The sequence below is a fragment of the Orcinus orca genome, chromosome 2, assembly GCF_937001465.1.
Source record: "Orcinus orca chromosome 2, mOrcOrc1.1, whole genome shotgun sequence".
Classification (NCBI taxonomy): domain Eukaryota; kingdom Metazoa; phylum Chordata; class Mammalia; order Artiodactyla; family Delphinidae; genus Orcinus; species Orcinus orca.
The window spans coordinates 11,478,654-11,506,442 of NC_064560.1; the positions used below are offsets into that span (position 1 = coordinate 11,478,654).

General features: G+C 44.6%; 1 protein-coding gene across 9 annotated transcripts in view; it reads right to left on the reverse strand.

The window, feature by feature from the left end:
• The window catches only part of KIAA1217 (KIAA1217 ortholog), a 325,812-nt gene that overhangs the window by 157,112 nt on the left and 140,911 nt on the right, over positions 1-27,789 (reverse strand). For 7 of the 9 annotated variants that reach the window (XM_012537154.3, XM_004280956.3, XM_012537155.3 and 4 more), the window contains one exon: positions 11,537-11,735. In XM_012537154.3, the coding sequence (XP_012392608.1) occupies positions 11,537-11,735 (199 nt within the window). Of the gene's footprint in view, positions 1-2,511; positions 4,059-11,085; positions 11,218-11,536; positions 11,736-27,789 lie in introns of those variants that run through there. The other 2 variants (XM_049705361.1, XM_049705363.1) reach the window with 2 other exon arrangements.

Below are 27,789 nucleotides of genomic sequence, written 5' to 3' on the forward strand. Positions count from 1 at the left end.
ATCTCCAGACCCGAAGCCACTTAGCTGCAATCCCCTGTCACAGAGCTTACTTGAGAAATTCGATGGAAAATCACCAATTTCTTTGCCTAAGAAGATATACATCTACCCTCTGACAACACAGATGTGAAGTTCCCTCTGTTCTTACACTCTGCCTGAAATAGAAGAAGCTGCCACAAATCTCAGTTTCCAGATGTCAGCAGGCAGCTCTCTGGAGGCCACGTTTAGCATGAGGGCACCATGGATGGAATTTTACTTGGGTATATGACATAAAGCTGGCTTGCATCTTAATAGTATTTTTAGCAGTCCATAGAATCATCTTTAAAAAGCAGGTGCAAAAAATGTGTGCGAACTCTTATAGAATTAGATGCATGTAAAGGATTATGTTTTAAAGTCAGCTTTGAAAAAACAAACTAACTTGGCAAGAAACTCTTAAGGGTGCAATGAATTTTGCACTTACCAGAAAAAATAGCAAGGCACAGTCAACAGATTTTAGGTAGAGTTTTTGAGGCAAAGGAAAACAACAGCAACTGGTAAATGAAATTTTTCCCCCCAAAAGTAGTTCAATGTCTCATCTCTTGTTCCAACCAAACTGTAGCGGAGTATATCAGAGTACATCATCTCAATCCAGATACTTTCAACCTCATCCCTGGAGAGAGTACAGAGTAACAGTTGGTATTATTAGGAATTTGGAATTCCGGGAGAGATTTCTTCTTCAACTCTCTTTTTCCTTTCAAGCCTTCAGCCATGACATGCTTCGCAAATATTCGTCTCTAGCTGAAGTTACCCACCCTGATGAGATGATTAATAGGCAAGGGCCAACCACCTGGGGGCCAGGTGAATTATCAAGACGGTATGAACTCTTTCCATGTATCAGATTAGATCACTAGAAACCTACAGAGTCCAAAAGACATAACCTCTAAAAAGATGGCTTCATACTATGTCCTTGGATTTTGAAGTTTTAGACAAAGAAACTTTCCATAAAACAACTGTTAAATATAACTGTCTATTACATAATATGATGTCAACAGCATTAAGATACAGGGGTTCTTGGACTGTAATGTTCGAAATGGGCTGCTATAGACCTCTTCTTTTTTTTTTTTTTTTTGCGGTACGCGGGCCTCTCACTGTTGGGGCCTCTCCCGTTGCAGAGCACAGGCTCCGGACGCGCAGGCTCAGCGGCCATGGCTCACGGGCCCAGCCGCCCCGCGGCACGTGGGATCCTCCCGGATGGGGGCACGAACCCGTGTCCCCTGCATTAAACCTCTTCTTAAATCATGAAATTCATGGAGCTCATTATACGTTTCTCCTTTCATCTTCTTTTTTTGTCTCGGTTGCAATTACAGCAATTATTCTTATCCTAATTTTCCTGGCACACATATTATGCCCAACTGCTACTTGTATTAATTCTTGTTTTAATGGTTCTTATATACTATTACTGTTTTACGCCAAATCAAATCTATTTGGATGTAGAGAAGTATATTTATACCTTACACAGATAAAACTTGCCTTGCTTTCTTCTGTTGTCTTATGAAACTCGATGAAGAGTTCTTTTTTGAATAAGGGTATTTTAACATCAGAAAAAAAAGCATAAACATTATCTAGGTCCCTGGGTTTGAATGGGGTTTCATGGCTGTGACAGAGAGAGAGAAATATTTCACACTGGCTTATAGGCAGACTGATTTTCTGAAATAGCTTAGGAAACCGAAGTCACCTTTCCAGCTATCTAGCCCTATAGCTCCACCTGCAGTTTAGAAATGTTTGCTGTTAAGTTTACAAAAAGGTGACCTGTGGTCCAGGTTTAGCAACACCCCGGTTGTAAAGGAGGGAACAGACACAGTACACCCCAAGTCTTCTGCAAGTCTTTTCACTGGTACTCAGCCAACAGACAGCAGACCCTGTAAATTAATGGTGGCTTGGGGAGGGCTCCGACCCTTAGATTCCACCAAACCTTCTATTCACCTTCATTGATGCTTTCCCTACCTGCACCCTGTCTGCAAAGCAATCCTTGAGATGTCGGTAAAGGGCACGGAACTCTGTAGGTTCCGCATTAACTACATCATTTCCTCAAAGTCTGAGTAATCTGTTCTAAAGTTTCAACCCAGGAATGTTAATAGCAAGGGATTTCGAAAGACATCTGACTAACTTTATTTTTTAAAGTAAGTACAAACAAATCATGACTCTACACAATCTTTTGCAAGAACATTCTTTCATATGGGTGAATTTAAGAGCCAAGTGGGTAAACTTGGATGAGTCCTCCCTTCTTTCAGAAAACCTCATATATGAAAATCCAAGCTTGTAAAGGAAAATTGGGGGGTGATTACTTCTATCACAAAAACATGTTTTGCTATACCAGAGGAATTCTTGAAATATTCCTTTCAGTGGTTAATTCCCTGTCCCAAATCCATGTTTTCTCCCTTAGCTTAAAGATTGATTCACTTTTTAAAAAATTACCTTTCAGCACATTCATGATATCAAGTGCAAAAAACCTAAGAGACAATCTTTTTGACTCACCCGATATAGCCAAATAGAAGTACTCGAGGACTCCTGTTATCGAAAGGAAATTTCTTCATAACTTCTCTCTTTCCTTATTCTCCAACGCCCCTTGGTCTACTTAATGTTTTTTACTGTGTGGGTGTTAGCAGTTCAGCATAGCTCATTTGCCAAATGAAATCTTTTATGAAAGTACAACATTTAGAGTAGAGAAAACTCCACAAAACTCCAGAGCTCTGAGGAACACAGTTGGGAAACCACACCTCCAGTTCATTCTCCAGTTCACTGCCAAGTCTCTGAAAGTCATCAGTCTGGATCTACCACTACTTGCCATATTTTCTAGAACGTGAAGAAGGGGCAGGCACTACAACTTCCACAAAAACAGCAAATCAGACCCCGTGTATCTGTCAGAGTTCAGTTGCAGAGAACTGAACCAACTCCAGCTTTAAGCAAACAAACAAACAAACAAAAAAAACCCAGACAGATTTATTAAATGGCTTGTGGAATCACTGAGCTGAATGTTCACTGGAGAACTGGGACGTTGCAGAACCCGTTTGATGGGGAGGAAGCTTCCGGTCCACGGTCACAGCCCTGGACCACTGTGACTCCACTTTGGAAGTCAGGAAGCAGCTGGTCCTGCTGAAAACCAGACCACACCTGTGCCCCCAGAAGGAGAAAAATGGATGCCTGGTACCCTGACTTTCAACACTATCCAGCGAGTGACTGCCTAGAGACCTCTCAGCAAACGATGCTAAAGAAAACCCAAAGCCTCCACAGATGCCTTGGTCCCTACTTCCAGAACCCAGCGCATCTTCTATTCCAGAATGGGTCTGCCTTCCAGGCTCCAAAGTAGAGGGAGGCACGCCAGAAGGAGACTGGAGTGGACCACGCCGGCCGGTCACCAAATCCTCCCACCCTGTCCACCGAGTTCCCAAGCTAGAGGCGATCCTCTGACCTTTTCTCTGATTGCACCTTAAAAAGGTCAGGAATGTGCCCCAAAGCTACTGACCTGCAATCATACTCTCTTCTGTAAATTTTAGTTTTTATACTATTACATGTCAATCACTACTGGCACTTAGGAAAACAAATTCCAGAAGTGCTTCACTTACTCTATAGAGCAATACATATCTTTCCATTTGTCTGAAACTCATTTCTTTTTTAAACTATCCTACGGATACCTCTTCACTCTCAATCTAATACGAGGCTCACAGTCTTTGCCTATAAACCTTCTTGGTTTTCCGCTTTACAGACGGACGTTTCCTCCATCTTTTTCTCTAACCTCCTACCCACTCTTCTGCACAGGAGGGGCGATTGTGACAACAGAGAACCTTCTGTTCCTTAAATACCCCCACCAGCAAATGGTCACCATCACTGTAACCACCTTGAAATAAAAGAACAGCCACGGAGAAGGGACACACGTTGGGCAAGTTCTCCCTCAATTAGTCTAAAATCCTCCCGAGCCTTTTAAAATCATTCTTGCTTGTTGGGTCTGAGTGTTTAACAGGTAATTTGTTACAGAAATGGCAGCACCTCTGGCTGCTGGGCTGGTAAGGGAGGTGCCTTTTCCAAAGCTAACCATTCAGGATACGGTCAACCAAGGCATGTGGCTGCAGGGAGAAGGAAGTTGCTGTTCTTGTTTTCACATGAGTTTTATTTTCAAATTCCTGAGGGTACACAGAAGGGTGGGAACATCTTGTGGCTACCCTTTCCCCCGAGGCCGACCACAAAGAAGCCAGACAGCAGCCCCTGCCCGTGGTTGCATTCCAGACAGACATTTATAAGACAGCAATGATTAAAAGGAAACGACTCCATCATTAAGACCCAGACCTAATATCAGCGGGACAATTCTTCACGGAAATTATTTCTAAAACTCAAATCTACTGCAAAACTGATTTTACTTTCTTTTGTAGACTTCCTTTCTCCTAATGGTCTCTCTTTTCACTGAAGAGAGAGAGGTAAGCAGAAATGGCATAAATTCCACTGAGAAGAATTTCATTTGGTCTCTGGATGGGTGGAGGGCATGGGGACCCCACCACTCTGTACAAGTGAAGATTTAGAGGTGATAGGTTTTTGGAACCCGGTCACGTTATAAATCAGAGCTGCTGATCAAATTCTTTCTTTACCTTTCTGCTTTGTCAGTCTCCAAGAGTGACTAGTTGGTCCTCAGCATCAGAAAAGATTTCTGGGTTTTGCTGTCATTTGGTCCTGCCTGAAGTGCCAGAATGAGAAGCTCACATCTTGCATCCAGGACAGCAACGGAGAAAGAATATTGTATAGACACCAGCAATGTCTAACTTCTCTGTCCTAAACAGCAGCTTAGGGCTAAACCTTCTCTCTCTTGCATGGCTTCTAAAAGCCTCTGTGCAATGCACCAAGCCCAGCCTCCCCCGGCTCCTCGCTTTCTACTATGCCAAAGTAGTAGAAAGGAGGGATTATCCAAGTGGAAAAATGATTAAGCTGGCAGGTTTATCTCCAGGCACAGGCTGCCTAGAGTGAGAGCAAGGTTGCATCCCCTCCAGGGAGCAGGAGTGGTTGGAGGATTGGTCCAGACGTGACTCCCAGAGCTGGGGAACGGCTCCAGTGACACACTGCGTATGTGCAGAAGTGAAGCCTGGGAGCTGGGCTTTCCCAACTCTGCCTCTTCTGGGCTCTGTGGCTGGAGGTCACCCCATGAGATGTGAAGTCCCTGGGGTGACACACAGGCAGCTACTGGGGTGAGGAGAGTGAGGTACTCTCCTCGGGTGCAAAATTGAAGGCTCCTCCCCACCGAACTCAATAATCAAGATAAAATAATATTTTAATGAGACAATTTTAAAAATCAAAATTAATGCAATAACCCATGATGAACCAACTATGACCATTTTAACTAAACACAAGATCAACAGGACTTGGGAGGGAGAGCCTAAAATTCTGTGGATTAAGACAAAAGAAAAGAGGGCAGACAGCAGAAGCAAGAAGAATTACAATTCTGTAGCCTATGGAATGAAAACCACATTCACAGAAAGATACACAAAATGAAAAGGCAGAGGACTAGGTACCAGATGTAGGAACAAGATAAAACCCCAGAAAAACAACTAAATGAAGTGGAGATAGGCAACCTTCCAGAAAAAGAATTCAGAATAATGATAGTGAACATGATCCAGGACCTTGGCAAAAGGATGGAGGCAAAGATCAAGAAGACACAAGAAATGTTTAACAAACACCTAGAAGAATTGAAGAACAAACAAACAGAGAAGAACAATACAATAACTGAAGGGAAGAATGCACTAGAAGGAATCAGTAGCAGAATAACTGAGGGAGAAGAATGGATAAGTGATCTGGAAGACAGAATGGTGGAATTCACTGCCGCAGAACAGAATAAAGAAAGAAGAGTGAAAAGAAATGAAGACAGCCTAGGAGACCCCTGGGACAACATTAAACACACCAAGATTTGCATTATAGGGGTCCCAGAAGGAGAAGAGGGCTAGAAGGGACCTGAGAAAATGTTTGAAGAGATTATAGTCGAAAACTTCCCTAACATGGGAAAGGAAATAGCCACCCAAGTCCAGGAAGCGCAGAGTCCCAGGCAGGATAAACCCAAGGAGAAACATGCTGAGACACATAGTAATCAAACTGACAAAAATTAAAGACAAAGAAAAATTATTAACAGCAACAAGGGAAAAATGACAAATCACATACAAGGGAACTCCCATACGGTTAACAGCTGATTTCTCAGCAGAAACTCTACAAGCCAGAAGGGAGTGGCATGATATATTTAAAGTGATGAAAGGGAAGAACCTACAACCAAGATTACTCTACCCGGCAAGGATCTCATTCAGATTCAATGGAGAAATCAAAAGCTTCACAGATGAGCAAAAGCTAAGAGAATTTAGCACCACCAAACCAGTTCTACAACAAATACTAAAGGAACTTTTCTATGCAGGAAACACAAGAGAAGCAAAGGACTTACAATAACAAACCCAAAACAATTAAGAAAATGGTAATAGAAATATACATATTGATAACTACCTTAAATGTAAATAGATTAAATGCTCCAACCAAAAGACACAGGCTCACTGAATGGATACAAAAATAAGACCCATATATATGCTGTCTACAAGAGACTCACTTCAGACCTAGGGACACATACAGACTGAAAGTGAGGGGATGGAAAAAGATATTCCATGCAAATGAAAATCAAAAGAAAGCTCGAGTAGCTATACTCATACCAGATAAAAAGACTTTAAAATAAAGAATGTTACAGGAGACAAGGAAGGACACTACATAATGATCAAGGGATCAATCCAAGAAGAAGATAAAACAATTATAAATATATATGCACCCAACATAGGAGCACCTCAATACATAAGACAAATGCTAACAGCTATAAAAGAGGAAATCGACAGTAACACAATAATAGTGGGGGACTTTATATCAGTACAATCGTACCTCAAGAAACAAGAAAAATCTCAAATAAACGATCTAACCTTACACCTAAAGGAACTAGAGAATGAATAACAAACAAACAAAAAACCCAGTTAGTAGAAGAAACGAAATCATAAAGATCAGAGCAGAAATAAGCAAAATAGAAACAAAGAAAATAATAGCAAAGATCAATAAAACTAAAAGCTGGTTCTTTGAGAAGATAAACGAAATTGATAAACCTTTAGCCAGACTCCTCAAGAAAAAGAGAGGACTCAAATCAGTAAAATTAGAAATGAAAAAGGAGAAGTTACAATGGACACTGCAGAAATACAAAGCATCATAAGAGACTACTACAATTAACTCTGTGCCAATAAAATGGACAACTTGGAAGAAATGGAAAAATTCTTAGAAAGGAATAACCTTCCAAGACTGAACCAGGAGGAATAGAAAATATGAACAGACCAGTCACAAATAATGAAATTGATACTGCGATTAAAAATCTTCCAACAAACGAAAGTCCAGGATCAGATGGCTTCACAGGTGAATTCTATCAAACATTTAGAGAAGAGCTAACACCCATCCTTCTCAAACTCTTCCAAAAAATTGCAAAGGAATGGGGCTTCCCTGGTGGCGCAGTGGTTGGGAGTCCGCCTGCCGATGCAGGGGACACGGGTTCGTGCCCCGGTCCGGGAAGATCCCACATGCCGCGGAGCGGCTGGGCTCGTGAGCCATGGCCGCTGAGCCTGCGCGTCCGGAGCCTGTGCTCCGCAACGGGAGAGGCCACAAGAGTGAGAGGCCCGCGTACCGCAAAAAAAAAAAAAAAAAACAACGGAGCTGGAGGAATCAGACTCCCTGACTTCAGACTATACTACAAAGCTACAGTAATTAAGACAATATGGTACTGGCACAAAAACAGAAATACAGATCAATGGAACAGGATAGAAAGCCCAGATAAACCCATGCACCTATGGTCAACTAATCTGTGACAAAGGAGGCAAGGATATACAATGGAGAAAAGACAGTCTCTTCAGTAAGTGGTTCTGGGAAAACTACACGGACAGCTACATGTAAAAGAATGAAATTAGAACACTCCCTAATACCATATACAAAAATAAACTCAAAATGGATTAAAGACCTAAATGTAAGACCAGAGACTATAAAACTCTTAGAGGAAAACAGAGGAAGAACACTCTTTGACATATATCACAGCAAGATCTTTTTTGACCCACCTCCTAGAGTAATGAAAGTAAAAATAAACAAATGGGTCCTAATGAAACTTAAAAGCTTTTGCACAGCAAACAAACTATAAACAAGATGAAAAGACAACCCTCAGAATGGGAGAAAATATTTGCAAATGAATCAACAGACAAAGGATTAATCTCCAAAATATTTAAACAGCTCATGCAGCTCGATATTAAAAAAACAAACCCAGTCAAAAATTGGGCAGAAGACCTAAATAAACATTTCTCCAAAGAAGACATACAGATGGCCAAGAGGCACATGAAAAGCTGTTCAACATCACTAATCATTAGAGAAATGCAAATCAAAACTACAATGAGGTATCACCTCACACCAGTTAGAATGGGCATCATCAGAAATTCTACAAACAAATGCTGGAGAGGGTGTGGAGAAAAGGGAACCCTCTTGCACTGTTGGTGGGAATGTAAAGTGATATAGCCATTATGGAGAACAGTATGGAGGTCCCTTAAAAAACTAAAAAAAGAATTACCATGTGATCCAGCAATCCCACTACTGGGCATATACCCTGAGAAAACCATAATTCAAAAGGACACATGTACCCCAATGTTCACTGCAGCTCTATTTACAATAGCCAGGTCATGGAAGCAACCTAAATGCCCATTGATAGACGAATGGATAAAGAAGATGTGGTACATATATACAATGGAATATTACTCAGCCATAAAAAGGAACGAAATCGGGTCATTTGTAGAGACGTGGATGGACCTAGAGACTGTCATACAGAGTGAACTGAGTCAGAAATAGAAAAACAAATATCGTACATTAACGCATATATGTGGAATCTAGAAAAATGGTACAGATGAAATGGTTTTCAAGGCAGAAATAGAGACACAGATGTAGAGAACAAACATATGGACACTAAGGGGGGAAAGTGGTGGGGCGGGGGGGTGGGGAGTGATGGTGGTGGGATGAATTGGGAGATTGGGATTGACATATATACACTAATATGTATAAAATAGATAACTAATAAGAAACAGCTGTATAAAAAAATTAAAATTTAAATAAAAGATAAAATGACATTGTACAGATCCCAAAGGAAACGCTGGCCTTCCAGGTGGCACCAAGAGTGGATCTGCAGGAGGTCCCAGCTCAGGCTCCATCTGCAGCCTCTGAGGCCTGGGGTCCCGGCTGCGCTTCGCCACCAAGATGCTGGGGGACCCCGCTGCTCCCGGTCCGGGGCTCTCTGGGGAGCCTACTCTTCCCAGGAGCCCATGTCTGTGCATTAAATACAGCTAGGCACATGGGAATTTTCCCGAACACAAGGCTAGCAAGGCCCCTGGCGGGAGATTGTGTTTCGACTCCCCCTGACTCACGCTTTCCTGTTTATTTCCCATCCCCGCTCAACTGAATTATGCTGTGAAAGCCAGGTGCGGCCGCAAGGACATTCGCAAATTGGCCACAGAGCGGCGGTGAAGGGCAGCACCAAGCCGCCGGCCCAGGGCCAGCCTCATTTTCTGACCCCAGGGCTCCCCTCGCTGGGGCAAACTTCTCATTCCTCTCCTCTCCCTGTGTTCCTTTGTTTCTGTCCACGAATTGTGGAAATCACTGGCCAAAAACATTCTCCTGGAGCTGGAAGAATAAGTACCCCCCCTGTGCGTTTTGAATCTGCTGTGACTCGCCAGAACTTCACAGCAAGGCGTGCTCAGCGTAAAGCAGCGTTTCGCCGAAGTGCAGCCACCCCATGAGAAAACAGCAGCTACCCTCAGCAGTTCCTAGGGCAAGGCTGCCATCAGCTCCTGCAGCCCCTGCACCCAGAGACCTGCTTCCTGAAGGCAGCCGGTATCTACCTGCATTGCCAACTGCACTTGGCCGTGGGGCAAATTCCTGCCTGCAAGACAGAGGGTCCATTATTCCACAGGCTCGCCGTTCCCCAGGTATGGGGAAGCGCACAGGCGTTTGTTTTTATCTTTCATTCTACTTTGCAAAGCACAGGCTATCTTTACAGAGACCTGAACCTCATTCATTTCCTGCAAAGCACAGAGGAGAAATTCCACTCCTGGCAGGCTCCTGTGCCCCTGCCTCAAGCATGAGTGGGGTTAAGAGAACACTAAGCTCTGTAGTCCTGATGGAAAGCCCCAGCCTGTGTCATCTTGACACTGCTCCAGCCCTGTATGCTCCCTGAGTGCACCACACCCCTGCAAGTCCCATGCCTTCACTGGTAAGTGGAGTTAATAGGAACTGCAGGGGCTTCCCACTTCTGCCATTTAATTAACTATGCAACCTCAAAGAACAAAAACCAGATTTTCTGGGCCTTTCATCTTTCATTTGTAAAATGACGACCCTGGATTATTAAACTAAGATGAAGTATACAAAGTCCAACGTTAAAAATTGATATGAGTAATACAAGTAAATAACAGGGTTTTTTGTTTGTTTCTTTTTGTTTTTGTTCAGAAGAGCTAGGACCATGTCTGAACCCAATCTGCTCTGGTTATCATCTGTAACCGAGGAAATAAAATCAGTATACCTCCCCACATCCCTCTCTTTTCTTCTTCAAGCAAGGCATCTGCTCAGTTATAGGAGGCAGAATTCGGCTGTCTTCTGCAGAGGCCAGACCCTGAAGCCTTCTGTGGGTTCACCCTGTTTCTGTCCCCTGTTTTTCCTGACCACAAACGTCTGAAAAACACAGGTACCGACTCAGAACCTTGAGATGGCAGGTTAAGCATATGAAACACCAGCACAATTTGCAAAAAGGTCTAAATCTTTATGGCCTGTACCTTTTGTTAAGGGGCTAGGAGGAAGAAAAAAGGCACAGCAAGATAGAAAGTGAATATCCAATATGAAAAAGCAAATGATCAGTGAAGGCGGAAGGAGAGAATCCTGCTTTTCCTAAAAGCTTATTGGAAGACCAGCCTATGCCAAACTCTTGCCAAACCCCTCCACCCTTTCATGTGGTGGTAGAGGAAACAGCCCTGTGTTTCTGGCTTTCCTTACCAGTCACGGCGGTGTTGGCCACCTTGTACCTCTTCTTCCTGCAGCCATTCATATCCTCCCCTGGACTGCCAGACAGTGGAGTGGGGCTCACACCCCATCCGCCCACAATTCTGAAACCGTGGAGGAGGTTCCCTAAGAAATGAGGCTCATTCTGTAGTCCGGCCCTTGCTATTCCTTATACCAGGAATACCCACAGGCACTGCTAGTCTCTTGCTTGAGTGACTAACCCCAGCCCGTTCTGAATGTGCCCAGCCCCAAAGACCGGTTGGACTTGCTGCTTCTTCAGCAGGTAACTCCTCAAGGCTTGATGTTACATCAACAGAGTTTCTGAGAAGTTTGTGTGTTTACAAATCAGGATCACATTAACATCCAGATGCAGGGGTATGTGTTCAGAAGCATAAACATACACACATGCAGTAATAAACGTCAGAAACCGCCTTTCGAAGCTTACCCAGAGATCTTTCCTTCGTCTGGTTGGCCGACCTCACCACTGGAAGGCTCGCTCGAGTCCGGCTGCCTCTGGAGAAAGGACTTGGAGCTTCTCCCTCAGACATGGCTTCCAAAGACTCTCCAGACGCCTCTGATAAACGCTCTGCCGGGTCACCCACGTTGGGAGGCTGAGGACTGTGAGACAGTTTGGGGCTTCTTGTCTGCAAAAGGCATGTGAAAGAAAGTGGAAAATAGCCTATTATTAATTATGCTGAAAATATTTTTAATGCCATCAAGGTCTACTAATCTGGAAAAACAACATGGCAACGAGAAAAAGTCCATCGGAAGGACTAGATACAAAAATAAAGGCAGAGTGGTTCAAAGTATCAGTTGTGAACGTTAGTGAGAGAAAAGAGTCCCTGAGTATTCCATTAAGATTTTTATCACTGGACATCTACTGTGCATATGCCGTTTCAAGCAAGGCATTGAGGCCAAGCCGCATCACAGGAAAGAACGATGGCAAGTCAATTCCTTTGGCCAAATTCTAGTGGTTGTTACGATCACAGCAGAGGGGACTGTGCACGTTTTTATCACCTAACACGGATGACGCACCCGCACCAGAGTAAACTGAACACACCCAGTTCTTTAAACTCTTCTATTAAGACTGTTTCCAAAATCAGTAAAATATGATTGTGAGGGAGATATTTCTATCACAGTTGATTTTTTTCTTTTGAGGCAGAAATCCCATAATTTGGATTAGGTCTAGTTTTGGTTATTACTTACCTCGCCAATCAACAGACGGTATCTATAATAACTTAAACACACATAATACAAAATTTAATTTCTCTCTTGGTTATCTATACTGTAATGGCAAGGGACTGAATGTGTAAAACACTCATAATCTATGTTGGTCAATAACATTCCTTGAACATATACTGAGCACTGTGGGCGATTCAGAGACAGACAGACGTCATGTTGCCTGATGTGAATGAGTTTCAAAACTAATTGGTGAAATGAATGAAGGACAACAAATAACACAAGATAATGTATAATTAAGTTTAAACTACGAACTGTGTGGTACGTCCATTCATCCTTTCAACAGACACCTGTTGAGTGCCTACTGTGTTCCAGGCACCTGCTAGGTACACGCTAGCACATGCTTGGTACTGGGAACAGAACGACAGACAAAAGAGACATGATCCTGCCCTCATGGTGCTTACAGTCGAGTCAGGGGACAGACACTGAAGACATTGACAGTGTGTAACCCAGGCTGGGGAGGGGGTGTATGTGGGTGGAAAGTTGGAAAAGCAAGTAAACTGTGACCCCAAGGACGTGCAAAGTTGGGAGGAGGGGGCAAGCCAGCGGGTGGGGTGAAAAGAAAAAGGCATTCCAGGTGGAAGGGACAGCATGTGCAAAGTCCCCGAAGCAGAAAGAAGTGGCAAGTACTGGAGACATGGTGGGACTGGAGACCAGAAGAGCCCAGATCTCACGGAGCCTTAGCGTCAAGGGGAGAATTTTCAATGTGACTCTAAGCTACCAGAATGCCACTGAGGTATTCGAGGCAGGGAGAAGGGGGAGGTGGCCAGGATCAGACACATTTTTCATAAGATCATTTGGGCTATTGTGTGGAGGCTGGAGATTATACGTGTAGAAGTTCAAAGAAAGGGAGTCAGTGAAACTGGGGGGCTTAGGATGAATGAATGCACGATCTCAGCTTTCCCCCTCCCAAAGCCTGCCCCTGCTTTCATTACAATTCCAGGCAAACTGACCTGAATTAATCAGCAGGTGAGTTTTCTCTTACTAAGATGCCGAAGGTGCTGACGGGCTGGTCGTGGGACACAGGCAGTCCCCAGGAGCCAGGTTTTTTTTGGGGGGGGCGTGGTTTGCATTCCTTAATGTCCTCTTAAGTCTTCCTAAGGATGCATTTTGAAGTTAAAAACACCAAAGCACTTAACTGTCAAGGTAGGACCAGCTTTGTGTGTGTACAAGCGACCCAGCATTTAAAAGTGCTCTGGGCTTGGTTTCATGCTCTGCTGTGGCCGTCTTGAAACGCTTAATAATTTTTTGGAACAAGATACACTAAGAATTATATATAGCCGGTCCTGCCTCAAGGCTTCAGCTACAGAACTCTTTCAGGGATGCCCCAGGTGTGCCTGATGTTCTAGGGGAGCCCTTTGAGGATGCGATGGTCAGTTCCTTTCCCTTTTCTTGCTAAAAGTACCAGGAGACCCCTCTTGGCAGGCGCACTACTGTATTATCTAGACACCCACCCCTGCTACACCTCTTAGGACATTTCCACAGAAGAAAACAGAAGTAAGGTCAGAACATAGCCCCCTGTACCCCCTTCATCGAGGTGGCCAGCCTCGGTGTTCCACAGGAAACTCTCCGCTCAGATGACATGCCCACATCATGGCCAGAAAGGACACCCATGAACAGTTAACTTGTCTCTTTGCTTTGGGTTAATGTTTCCGTGCAAGGCCCCGAAGTGGTTTATTTTTCATAAAGTCTGCTTGTGTTACAAAGATTGGTGTCTGGCTTTGGCACTCTTTAAGAGTATTGCTAGACTTAAAAAAAAAAAACCAACCCTAAATCACTGCCCAGCTCACCAAGAGTTATGTAAATTCATATGGTCTTCAGTGAGGTAGATAGCTGGTTACTATTCTCAGCAGAATATCAAACTCAAATGTCCTCATCCCTGACTTAAAAAAAAAAAGAAAGAAAATACATTCAGCTTAGCAAAGTAGCCAAGAAATAATATTACTTGAAGCAACATGGCTACAATGACAACCTCTGGTGTTTGGTCATCTTTGCAGCCCATGGAAGACACAATGCATTTGATGAGTTGTCATTTTCCATTGCAAAAGGCAATAATCCTTGAAGAAAATCAAAATCAAATTTCTATTTCTTGTTCAGGGTCATCGTGGTTGGAGTATGTATAAAAATAAAGATATAAGGGCTCAATCCTTTTTTATTTTTTTTTTAAGCTTCCTAAACACAGCTATTCAGTTCCAAATATAAACGCCTGCTCTCGTTATTATGTCATTCACTTTCTCATTGCAAACTATCACTGCATATTAGCAATCTTCTCACACCGTGCTCTCCCCTCAGATGCCAGCTCGATGCTGAGACATCATTTAGGGAAGAGAAAAGACAATGAAAATTGCTGACACTGGTGTCAGATACCCTATGATTTGACGTATTAAAAAAAAAAAAAAAGTCAAAAAGCATTTGAAACAGGGACTTGGTACTCAGCCCGGTGCGAGTCTCGGGAGGTTAAAAGTGCTGTGTGTGGTTCTTAAGCTCATAACGCATTTAAGGTATATTTTGGGGCCCAGGATAATATACGTGTAACAGTTGGACAAGAGGCACTAAGAGATGTGTCACTGTGACAGCACAGGGCAGAACGGGGTTTGGGGGATAAGTGCTGACATTAAAGGATGGGTTGGGAGAGGACGGAGAGCAGAGGTGAGAGGTGCTAGGGATGGTCTGAGCGAAGTCACCCACTGAGGTTCTCAGGTCTGTGTGCACTCGGGGGCACATGGGAGGAGGGAGTGGGACAGCTGGTGGCCCCTAAAGGAGTTGTCCCCCCTGTGCACACTCTGAGGTCCTTCTCTGCTCTCTCAAATGAGCTAACAGATGCACCGTCCAGAAGCAGCTGAGTACCAAGTCGTCTTTTCGTACAGGCAACCCCCTCTCCAGTAACAGTGAATACATGACAAAGTTCCCCTTTTGTTATTTGACTTGACACTTAGCCATCTTTGAAAGGGTTCTGGCCCTCAAACAATGCCCCCCTCTCTGCGGAATTCCTCCCTGCCCATATGGATAAGTTCCTGATGTCCAATGTCCCACATCCAGGGTAAATACAGATTGTAGCATCCCTGGACCGTTCTGCTTTGCACCTGTTGTCCCAGTGTAAATATCAGTAGTAACTCCCTTCCACTCTCAAAGGTATCCTGGTTTGAGTGATGCAGTGTATGGTCACCCACCCCCAGCCCAGTCGCAGCTGACTGGACCAAGCAGTAGTCACCTGATCCTGGCTGGACCAATCACATGCTCTTCCTGGAAATGGAGCCCTGGGACAATGAAGCTCTTTAGTCTGTATCCACTGAGAACTTAAAATGTGAGGTCATTTGAAGCTGTGGCTGACACGCACAAGGGAATGTGAAACAGAGAGAGAAGAGTACAGAGAAAGGATGAAGCAGATCTGTATAGAAAAAGGGAGACAAGAGACCCCCATGCCTCCAATGGGAGACCCTAAAAGACAGAACAGCTCTCTGGGCCCCTAGGCATGCCAGCTCCTGAGTCCAGTACACTGTGAGGTCTTTCCAAATTATTCCTTCCAACTAGTTCCATTCTTATACTTAAACCAGTTTGAGGTGACTCTGTGTCTTCCAAGCAAACCATCACAGACAAAGACCAATTCTAACAGCTCCCCTGCCTGGGCAGCTATGAGGCTGACACGTTTATAACATTGGTAATAACTGTGGAGAAAGTTAAACTCTCTGGAGCATTTGTTCTCGTTTTGTGTTTCACAAATTAAACATTCTTTTAAAAATTATGGGGGAGGGCACAACGCAGGGTTACTAGGATTTTATTTTGCAAAGTAAGGGGCATCCAAACATGCCTTCTCGCTTGAAATTTTCCCTCTGTACGGCACCATGTTGCCACGAGAAAGGAAAGGTATTTTAATACCAAAAAAATGGGAGGCAGGATACTCACACAATTCAGATTTGGCTCAAGAAAAAAGTCTTTCTGTTGGGAGTTACTGTTCTCATTCTGGCTCAGGAGAAGCCCTTTCTTGGTCATGCATCATCTCCAGCATGGTGTTTGGAGCCCCTGCCCCAAGCTTCTGGGAGGAGAGCTGCCCCTAACTGGGAAGATTCAGGAAGCAGAGAATGGTGGAAACGCTCCCTGAGTCACCTGGGCAGGACTCCAGGGTCTGGAAAGCTGGATTTCAGTGCTTCACGGACACCCATGACCACCTCCCTCTGTTTCCATCACAACCTTCTAGATGTTTCCCTAAGTCATCAGGTGATCCCAAACCTACCACTCAAACAGGAAGTCCTCTGGGGCCATGCAGGAAGGGGCAGTCTGTGTAACCAGGCCACCTGAACCCCACTGATCCTTTCTTGTCTTTACTTCTTCAAAAAGGGCTTTCAATCACCAAGGGATGCTGGGGTAGGAGGCTTCAGGCAGATCCCTCCTCTGCATCATCCGTAACAAGTGCAGACCGGTTCTCTAGGAAGACTGTCTTCCTAGTGAGGGGGTGTGGGGAGAGAGAAAGGGACTCACAAATTCAGTGCCTGCTGCACTGTGATTGATTGTGTGGTCATCTCATTTAACCCTCACTGCCACTTCATAATACTGGCTACACTGAGGAGACAAATCGTGGAAGCAACTTGCCCAAAAATTCTAGCTAGTGGAGGAACTGGGACCAAGTCTGCAGGATTCCAGAGCTGACAGGGGTAAAGTCATTTAACCAGGAGTCTGTCGGCCAGCTTGCACCAAAATAGGGCAACGTACAATCTCACTAAGTCATAGTTTCCTCTTCTGTAAGACCAGAGGTTGACTGGTGGGTAGCTAGTCCTTTCAGGACTAAAATTTCATCACTCTAAGATACACACCACAAAGAAGAAGAAAAGTCATGTCACCCAGAAAACTTCAGCTTACTGAGATTCCTTCAAATGGTTTTCCCCAAATGATTTCCCCTATTGCATCTGCTCTACAGAAATATGTAGCTAACTAGCACCAAGATCCAGGTTCCTGCATTTATGTCCTCAAGTGCACGCAACACAGTTGCAGAGCATTAATTCTTAAAAGGCTGCCATACATGCATTTTAAGGTCATGAACAAATATTGGCTGAAGTGTTCACTGTGAGGAGTATGCTCTGCTAGGAGATCAAATTGTTCTTATTATATGCAGTGTTGTATTTGGGGATTAAAAGCAAAGAGAAAAGAAAATTAGGGCTGGAGGCATTGATGATGTTTCGTCATTCCCATTTTTCAGACCCTGAAACTCTAATTTGAAATGCCAAGGTCCAGAAAATAAAGCCTGCACATGTACCTTTAGGTAAGATGCTAACTGTTGGCAACAGTGGGGTGTCTGATTAGCCAGGGCGCACACTTCGCGTCAGATTATGCTCTATTTTAAAAAGAAAACCCAAAGTTGCCTTACTGGAATTTTACTCCATTTTAATGAATGCCCAATTTCCACAGAGAGTTCAGAAATAGAGTAAAGCTTCCCACATGCAAATGCAAATGTATTCAGAATGACTCATTATCCTAATACTCACTAATTGACATGGTTAATTTAATCATGACATTCAGACACTTTCACCCCATTTCTTGCGCTTGGGAAGCTTTCAACTCAAAATCCAGTCAAAATTGTGACATCAACTGAAGAGATTTGTCTAGGTGTTATGTACTCTTATGAAAGATAAAAGGAGCAAAATATTTGAAGTTCATGAACACTGGAAGATCCCCAGACTTTAGTTTTCTTTACCATCCCTGCTTTGCGCTCCTCTAACCTCAGGAGAACGGACAAATCGCCGCTATGGAAGGTTTAAGCTTTGAACGTGCTCAGAGTCCTTTTTAGAACCACAGCGCAGTGCTTCCGCTCCCTTCTCCAGCCCTCCTTGTTTCCAAGGTCTACGGCCTCTGCTGGGTTTGGGTCTGGGGATGTGAAGACCAAGAGCTCCCACAGGGGCTTCCCCTTACATAAACCCATCCAGGTGGCCGCAGCAGCTGAGGACCTGCCATTCTCAGGTGCCTCCGGGGACCCCCCCCCGGGGTGCTTCTAAAGCAGCGGGACCGGGTCTCCCCACAGCTCTTTGGCTACTTCTCACAACTTCCGTGGCCGATGGCCACAGGGATGAAACCTGAGCCAACATCTCCTCGGGGCCGGTCTTAGCCTGATGGCCGATCTGGGGAACAGGCCGAGGACATCCCGATTCTAGAGCATGACAGATCGGTGTGAGAACTGGAACACAAGTGTAGGAGAGAACTGTACTTAGTTTTGTAACAAATGTGTAATTTTGCGGGGGCGGGGGGGCCTGGTGCTAATGACTCAGAGGACAAGAAATCAGCTTTTGTTTTCAATGGAAAACTTGGGTGCAAGCACAAAAGGGTCCTGCTGGTAACGCACACACACACACACACACACACACACGATACAGTGTTGAGTGTGTACCTGGGTGCTTCTTGGGAGTAGTTTGTGGACACATGCCAGGTTCACCGGTAACCAGGTATTTCTGGGTCTTAACACAAGAAGGACATATACGCACACACACCTCCCATTCTAATACCAACTTCCAACTGTGCATATCTGAGATTCCCATAAAGACGGACTTAGGTTTAGCTCTGCAAATCAGTATTTCCCTTCCCCAGCTTGGACAAAGGGGATACATTTTTCTCTAGGACTTATTTCGATGAATTATCCTTGATAAACTCAGTTTATACCCTGTTTCTTCAAGGGTAATATTTCAACCCCTTCCTCCCTCTTTCCCCCAAAAGGGTACCCAGACATTTTTCATGATTTTCACCTGTGAAAACAGAAAAGATGTTTGGTCTGGACTCAAATCAGACGATTCAGCAGTTGAGCAAAGTACAGCTGTGTCTTTTGCTTCCCCATTTTTCCTTCACTGTGCCTATCAGTTCATTAACAGATCAGAAAGATGAAAAGGCCGTGAGGCTGGGCAGTCAGCTCCCCTCGCCTCCCCGGCCAGAGCCGGCCACAGGCATCCCTGCAGCGAGGCAGGTGCTGCACAGAACCGAGCGAGACGAGCAGGACCCCTCTGCCGACGCGCTCGCACCATGCGAAGCCCCCTCCCGCAGATGCCAAGAGACGCATGACGAGGACACCTCTGTTCAGACAAGGATGCTTCCTCGTTATTTCGAGAAGCATCGCACGACACGACACTCTCTTTCGAGGTATCTGTGCGTCAGATGACTCTTCTGAGATATCATCAACTTATCTTGTCCTCATGGCCGTCAGCAACAAACATGATGGGACATCTACCCCCATCCCCAAGTTCCTGGGGAAACGGCCAAGCCTCTGTGTTCCAAGGTCTTCCCAGGTGGAAGGGCTGTGATCAGCGTCTCAGTGCTACAGAGGTCACCCCAAAGACTCCCTCCCTAGATTGGGCTCAGGGGGTAAAGGCGTTTGGAAGATGAGTCTGGGGTTGCCCACCCCCGACCCCCACAGTGTGAGAGGAGAAAGGTTGCTAATTGGGCAGGAAGAGGGGGGCTGAGTGACTTTGCAGGGCCGGGAAGAGGATGCTGGCTTTGTTGGTGGTGGTGGTGATGGTGAGGATGTTCTTCAAACTCTGGAGGCCTGGATTCCACTTACAAGGAGTGGCCCCGGGTGGAGGAGGTGTGTGTGGTGTGCTCAGAGCGGCTGAAGGGCTTAGCCTGGCAGACAGCCCCGTGAGCCCACCTGCAAACAGACCACTGGGAGGCCATCTGCTGAGTCCCAGGAGACCCAGGAACCTTACCCGGTTCTATCAGACTAGATGCCATCCCTAGGATTTCTTTATGACCCCGAGTGACGAGAATACATTTCTCAATAACTGCTGAAGCCAAGCCAGATTAACTTGATATACAAACATGGAGAAGAGTGTTACTTACTATAGTTGAGGGTCAGGGAACAAATCTGTACATGTTACATCTTTAATAGAATACATAAATCTAGAAACTTAGAAGGCTGGTTAACAAGTCGCAATGGAGCCACACTGTGGAATACTATGCAGTCATGATCAAGGTGTTTTTAAGAACTGTTTTTTCATAATCTAAGAAATGGAAGGAATATACCCAAATACTAGCCTTGGTTTCTTTTACACAGTAGTATTATGAGTAATATACCTTCGTCTTTATTTCTCCAAAACGAGGATAATATTGCCTTTGCAAATCAGAGATTTACTGCATAAGCATGATATTTTAAAAGAGTGAATCAGGGGAAGGGAAGACCTTCTCACAAAACATTTAGAATCCAGAAGGATTCTTGTCTATGGTGACCTGAAGATACCCATGCCCACCTGGGCCTCTCATGTGTTACTTCCCACAATTAGATTCCACAGGTAAAAGGTTTGTCCTCATAGATGGCCCCTGAAATGAGGACACAAATTCATGGGGAAAACACGGGAACAAAGACACATTTCCATGTTCATGCCATGCAAAATTTTGCAGGAATCCGAAACTGCATAGACTTCCACTTTCAAGAAAGAAATGATTAAGAAAGAAGAGCCCAAAGCCATCAATGCAATTTTTTGGACATGCAGATCACGCACTTCACCTTTTAAGGAGACAGACTCTCCCATCCAGAGCTCTGACACCCTTCCAGTAGCTGCATTTTAAGGCTTTTACAATTTGACTCAAGGTAAATTTGGAACTTCAGCGATTTTCTACCATCTCCTGGATATTTTCTACTTTTCAACCCCTTCACAATGTGTAGATGATGCGATTCTTCTTCTTTTTTCCTTTAAGAGGTTTAGCTGTGCCTGGAGAAGAGGCCAAAGTGGGTTGACCCACAGATAAGGTGTGGCCTCTCCCACTTCCAGGACGTCTGGATGTCAACCTGCCACCTGCCTGCCTGGTGGTCTACCTGGGATGTGACATAGACTCGCTTCTGATATAACACCTTGAATCGGCTGCTCTCTGACTTCCCTTCAAAGACAGAAAGAGATAAATCCTATTTAAAGATGATGAGGCCTGGCTCGCCATCATCTCTCCTCAGCATCCTTCCATCAAGTTAGAAACTTACACCATCAGCAAGTTCCAAAACTGGATCTCATTAACTCAGCCCCCTCCACCCCCTTCAGACGCACGTTCCTACAATTATTATTTAGTGTTGTGCTTCATCTTGAAGGAGTTGATGTAAAATAAAAGGCCAGATGAAGAATACTGCTGTTTTCCTGTTGATCCTGTCTGTTACGTTGACGGATGTCCCTTTTCTGAAGGCATGAGCAAACAATGTTTCTTTTAGAATTTAAAACAAAGAAAATAATTCTGCCTTGTGAAGGAGTCATAAGTATTGCTTTGTCCTATAATGAGAAGTATATCAAATATATATAAAATACCGCATGTATCAGAAAAGTCGAAGCTAAATTTAATGTTCAAGCTAATCAGAGTTGGCCATATTCATAACTTTGTCTCCTCCTCTTATGCGGTTTTCCCTTTCGATTTTTAGTTTAGCCACCTGAAGGCAGATGTCTCTTTATTGTGAGCTGCCTTAAGTCAATCAATCCGTTTCTTTCTCTTTCCTTTCACTCGTGAACCAAGACGGTGTGCATTATAAACAAACAGTTTCTGAGGCTTTGGCTCCTACCGTCCGCATTGGGAGGGGCTTGAGCAAGGTAGCAGGTGCCTTTGCAACTCAGAGTGCCTGGAATGCACTTAAAAGGCTTCGGGATAATAGGTGTCCACGTGAGGATGTGTTATTACAGAGATGAAAGGAAAGGGGCCTGCTTGCAGGCTTTGAAATTTCAAGTGAAATACAACCAGCATCACACTTAGTGCTAAGTATGCCCCTTAGAAGTCCTCCTTACAAAAGCCATCATTCAGCTCATCTCTGCAGCCCAGACTTCAGTTTGGAGAGGATGTGGGACCCCAGGCCCAGGGGTGATGCCCCTAGAGCTTAACTACATTGTTGTGAAACCAGAGAGGTTTCCCCGATAGCAGAGGCCCCCCCTTCCTCAGCCTGTCCTGGGAGATTTGAGGATGTGCATCCTCACAGTGAAGAAGGAGCTGGTCTTCAGTGTCAGCGGGGATACTGTGGTGCCCGAGGTCACCAAGCTTCAGTGCTTGAGGCCAGACCCTATCCGGACATCTTGGGAGTAGAAGCTGCTGCTGGTTTTCAAACTCTCGTTTCTAAACACACACAGCCCATTACCACCACCAACTGCCCTCCCAATTTCCCTGCATTGATTTTCAAATGAGAAAAACCTTGTGAAAATCCGACGAGCTTTTCAGGTCAAAGGTTCTTTTTCCCTCTAGTTCTGCTATAAGAAAGAATACCAGAGTCTGGAGAGATGGAAAGAGAACAAGATTTAGAATGAGAGGACTTTAGTCTTTTTATCACGCTGTTCTTGCAGAACACAGGCTCCAATCCTGCCATGCACGGGCAGTGCGACCCCATAGGGAAGCTCTTTGAACCTTAGTTCTCACTTTTATTAAAAAAAGATCTGGGCTTCCCTGGTGGCGCAGTGGTTGAGAGTCCACCTGCCGATGCAGGGGACACGGGTTCGTGCCCCGGTCTGGGAGGATCCCACATGCCGTGGAGCGGCTGGGCCCATGGGCTGTGGCCGCTGAGCCTGCGCATCCGGAGCCTGTGCTCCACAACGGGAGAGGCTGCAACAGTGAGAGGCCCGCGTACCGCAAAAAAAAAAAAAAAAAATCTGAGTATCTGCTTGATATGATTGTGGTGAGGAGTCACTAAGGAAAAAATGCACAGGAATTTGTCAACAATAAATGATGGGGAGCATTCAGCTGCTCTATGTAGTACATTCTCGTAGGGATGGTTCTACATGGCTTGGCTCCCTGCTGTGCTCGGAAGGTCCCATGGTTTGTGGGGTCCTGTGTGAGAGGAGAGGATACACCCAAGCTCTTACTGCCACCACCTTGCCTGAAGTCGGTAAATGATTACTTCCAACTTCAAAATAGAGATTGTGACATCCTTAGAGGCTCTGGGAGTCACTCTTTATCAAAGAGAAGAAGGAAAATCTTCAATTTCCCACCTTAACTTTCATCCCACTCCTTCTCCAAAAAACACCATTGTCACTGTAACTTGTGTTTAAAGCCTTAAAAAAAAAAGCTCTTGAAAAATTCTCACATATTCCATTATTTGCTGACATGTCAAAAAATAAAAGTTAGCAATGAGAATTTGTTTCAGGCTTTAAGAAAAAAAGAACAGTGAGAGGGACCCCAAACTCTGTAGAAAACCCTACATCACGATGTCAAGTCTCTGTTCTGAAAGTAGAAAGGAGTAGTTAATGGCAGCATGTAAAGTTGTGGGGAAGAGCTCTCCATGCTTCCTTTTCTGCATTTCTATTTGGTGCACAATATGTGTGCAAGGAAATCATAAAGACAGCTCTATTTTGCATGAATTACAGAGCTGTGAAAACAATGAAGAACTCGCGGAAACAATGCACGGTAAACACCTCATCAGAACTGAGCTGGTGAGAGTAGGACCATGGGTCTCTGTCGTATGTGTCCCCCAACTTTTCCTTCTATGTCTATTCGTTTGGGCAGGAACTTTCTAATTTGAGCTTGTGACTTTAGACAAGATCAAAGAGAATGATTATAAGAAAAGGAAGGTGAAGAGGTCATTGAAGACTGACCGAATGGCCAGGAAGTCACAGATGCACTAAAGCCCGACCGCCGGATGCTTCCTGAGCACAGCGTGTTTTGGGCCTCACAGTAAAGACCAAATGGTTCTCATCTGGGCAAGCTCCGGAGACAATAAAGAAACAGGCCACGTCTGGGGGACAAAAAGGATATGGGTGGCCATGTGCCAATGGGTCAGTTGGTACACGTATCCAATGCCAAGCCAGGTGTCCAAGTACTGGACACTCTCCACCCCCTTCCAGGTGTAACATTCTAAACTGACCTATTATGAAATAGGGGACATTGAGGGTTATGGGGAAATAAATAATATATTGAAACTGACTCTGGGGCCTGACTGCCTGGAGTCCCAACTCTAACTTACCTGTTATGTGGCCCTGGGCAAGGTACTGAACTTCCCTGTGCCTCAGTTTCTTCATTTATAAAATGGGGACCATAGGATGCCTACCCCATGGGGCTGGCGTGAGAGGTTAACGCTTGTAAAGCACTTGGAACAGTGCTTGGTGCCTAGTAAACTTTATATAAATATGTCTGTTCCTATCATGTTTATTATTAAGATGTATGCCAGTGAAATGGTCTGGACCCCATACTGGGTGTTTGGGAGCCAAGCGAAAGAAGAGTCCCAGAGCTCTGAGGCTGTTAGAAGGATAGGTTTCTGTTTCAGCTCCAGAACCTTTCTGCCTTGAGAAAGCTGCTGGGGCCAGAGCCCCACTTTTCAGAGGACTGTGCAGAGATCTCTGAATTGCCGTCGCGTTACTGCCGATCCCACAACTCCAACTGTGGAAAAGTTGATGACAGATTTCGAAGCAAGCATGCGATTAGTGTTCATTTTTAATATTCACTCTCAAGATTTAAAAAAAAATGCACAAGTTTGGGAATGCTGCAAGCATTTGGCTCTGAGAGGTTTAAACCCAGGCTCAGGGTAGACGGGGACAGGAACAGGCTGACACTGATTAGAATGCCACACGCAGCTTAGAATGCCACACGCAGCTGAGTGAAAAGGCATGCGGCGAGGTAAGACTCAATGCAGAGAAGAAAAGGTAAAGTACTAACTCGCTGAGATGATTCAATTTTCATCAAGTACCTTTGAATGTCAAGTTCTGCCTGAAGAGAGATCAGCATGTGCTGCAAAGCCTGTGTATCAGGAGAAAAAGAGAGAAAAAAAAAAATAGAAAAGAAAAAGGGTGAAAACACGAACAGAAAAAGAACAGTTGACCCAAAGGAATCATCTATTTGTTCATGATGACAGTGCAGCACCGTGAAGCCCTCTCCCCTGACAAAGAAAGACAGAAAGGTGGTAGTCCCATCCTTAGGATTTAGAGAGATATGGTGAAAGCCAGCCCTGACCAGCAGTGAGTTTTCCCCGACATGTCTCACAGCGGGGCCCTTCTAAATTCACCTGGTCATTTGAGAATATGTCACACTGGCTTGTTGTCCTTGAGGGTGTCTCAAGGTTGCAGGCGGGTGACCAGAGCCAGAATGAAATACCTTCCTCAGTCAGAATGCAGTCTGGTGGTGAGCCCCAGCCTGCCATCTTGACTGGCACTGGCCACTGGGCCACTGGCCACTGGGCTGCTCTGTGAAGACAAGAGTGCAGGACTTTTTGTGCCTGGGCTGCGCCACACCAGATGACAAGACTTCTTCACGAGAAGATCCCAGGTGAATACTTACGGGAACAGCAGATCAGAATTATAGTTCAGGGAACAAATTCTGACATCTGAACCTGGCTGACCCTGGAGGGTGTCTTCCACTTACTATGCTTACTGTACCAGTATTTAAACATTTCAATTCTTATTGATCCACTGACTTTCCGATAACTTAATTTTTAAAAAAAACCATGATGGAAAGATGGTTTTGTGTTTTAAAAAATGAAAACTTCATAATCCTCATGCAAGAAGAATGACTTACTCTTGCGTCCAAAATCAGCCATGAGAAGGAAAGGCAGGGTCTCAAAGAGATATCTCTACCACCACCTTCATGGTGGCATTATTTACAATAGCCAAAAGGTGGAAGCGGCCCAAATGCCCATCAACAGATGAACGGATAAACAAAATGTGGTCTATACATACTGAAAGGCATTCAGCCTTAAAGAGGAATTCTGTTACATGCTACCACATTGATTAAACTTTAGAACATAATACAAAGTGGAAGAAGCCGGTCACAAAAAGACACATACTGCATGAGTTCACTTACGTGAGGTACGTACAGTAGTCAATTCGTAGAAATAGAAAGCAGGACGGTGGTCAGCAGGGGCTGGGGAAGGGGGATTGGGGAAGAGCTGTTCAATGCATGCAGAGTTTCAATTTAGCAAAATGAAAAGAGTTCTGGAGGTTGGCAGCACAACGACGTGAACGTACTTAACGCTACTGAACTGTACACTTAAAAATGGTTAAGGTGCTAAATTGTAAGTCATGTATACTTTTCCACAATTCAAAAGAAAAAGGTAAAAAAGAGAAAAAAATCAGCCAATGAGGTGTCACGGTTTGGCAGCTCACTTCATAAGTTACGGCGTGTGCATACAGATATATCCACATGGATAACCAGCACACACAGAGCCCCTAAATACCATCATAACTGGATTATACAATAGCCATGATTCATACACCATGACAGGCTTAGATATAGATATGTACTATGCGTGTATTTCCTTTACTTCTGAATAATTCTGTATTATTTAGAACCTAGTCTCACACATATCAGACGCAAATCTCCACAAGAAAAAGCACACTTGAGTTCAGAGAGCGATCTCCAAAAGCCAAAAGCCAGGTCTCCAGACAAGAACAGTACTCAAATATTCTACCCAGAATGCACTCGGGGGTTAAAAAAAAAAGGAAAAGAGACTTTTAAGAGGATAGGGGAGTGACACCATTAGAAGAACTATTAGCTAGACTGACCTCATAAAAGCTCTTTTCGAGGTGAATATATTCTCCTTTGAAAGGTGAGGGTTGCTGTAGGGCCTCTGATTCTCCTGCTCCCAAGTTTATAGGTTTCCTCAACTATGAAAGAAATACCCCAATGAAGACCACAAATAATAACACCCTGTAGGTACATGATAAATAGAAGTGCAGGATGCAAACAGGATGATAGATTTGAAGAGCGGTTGCGGACAGACAAGGGGGAAAGAGGTACAGAAAATCACAGTTTCCATCTCGAGGAGATGGGGAATAAAATGGGCTGAGGGCAGAGGACCTGGGGGGACACAGCCCTGCACACAGGCGACAGAGAACGGAAGGGGCTGGAGGAGACCAGCGCCCCAACCGTGAGGCTGCCAGGAGGGGCGGAGACCCCCAACCTCTCTCTGCAAGGCGACTCTCAGCGGAGGAACCTGCACCAAGCTTAGAAAAGCTGGACACGAGGGGACAAAGAAAGTCACTACAGCAGCTGCTTTAGGTGAAGCGCACCTGAAATCCAAGGAAGAAAGGGCAAGAGAATCACATAAATGGTCAAACGCTCCACGCCTGGAGCAAACCCGACCGTGGCTGCATCCTTCTTGCCTTCGTTGACTAAGGTCGAGGAAATGCAGAAGCTGGAAGAGTGTCCCTGGGTCAGAGCAGGAAGGACCCAGGGGTGCTGGGGTGGGGGAGTCCATCTCAGAAGATGCAATGGCTCCTACAGAGAAAGGGACTTGAGGCCACAGGAACATTAATCTCTACACTGATAGAAATTTTCTCAGGATTACAAAATGAAACTCAAGGGAAACTTTCTCACTTCTTGCCAGGCTCCATCTGCGTGGAAAATATTTTGAGCCCTACAGGTTTTGAGCCCGACAGTAAGAAAGCAGAGAAAGGAAACTGGATTTTATTAGGCCACTCACATACCCCCATTAAATCAAGTGGGTAGAACTCAGAAGCCTGATTTATGGATTTGACTATAAACCAGAAAATTGTTCTTAAAGAAAAAAAAAAAAAAGACTGGGTGGGAAAGGAGTTGAACGTCTGC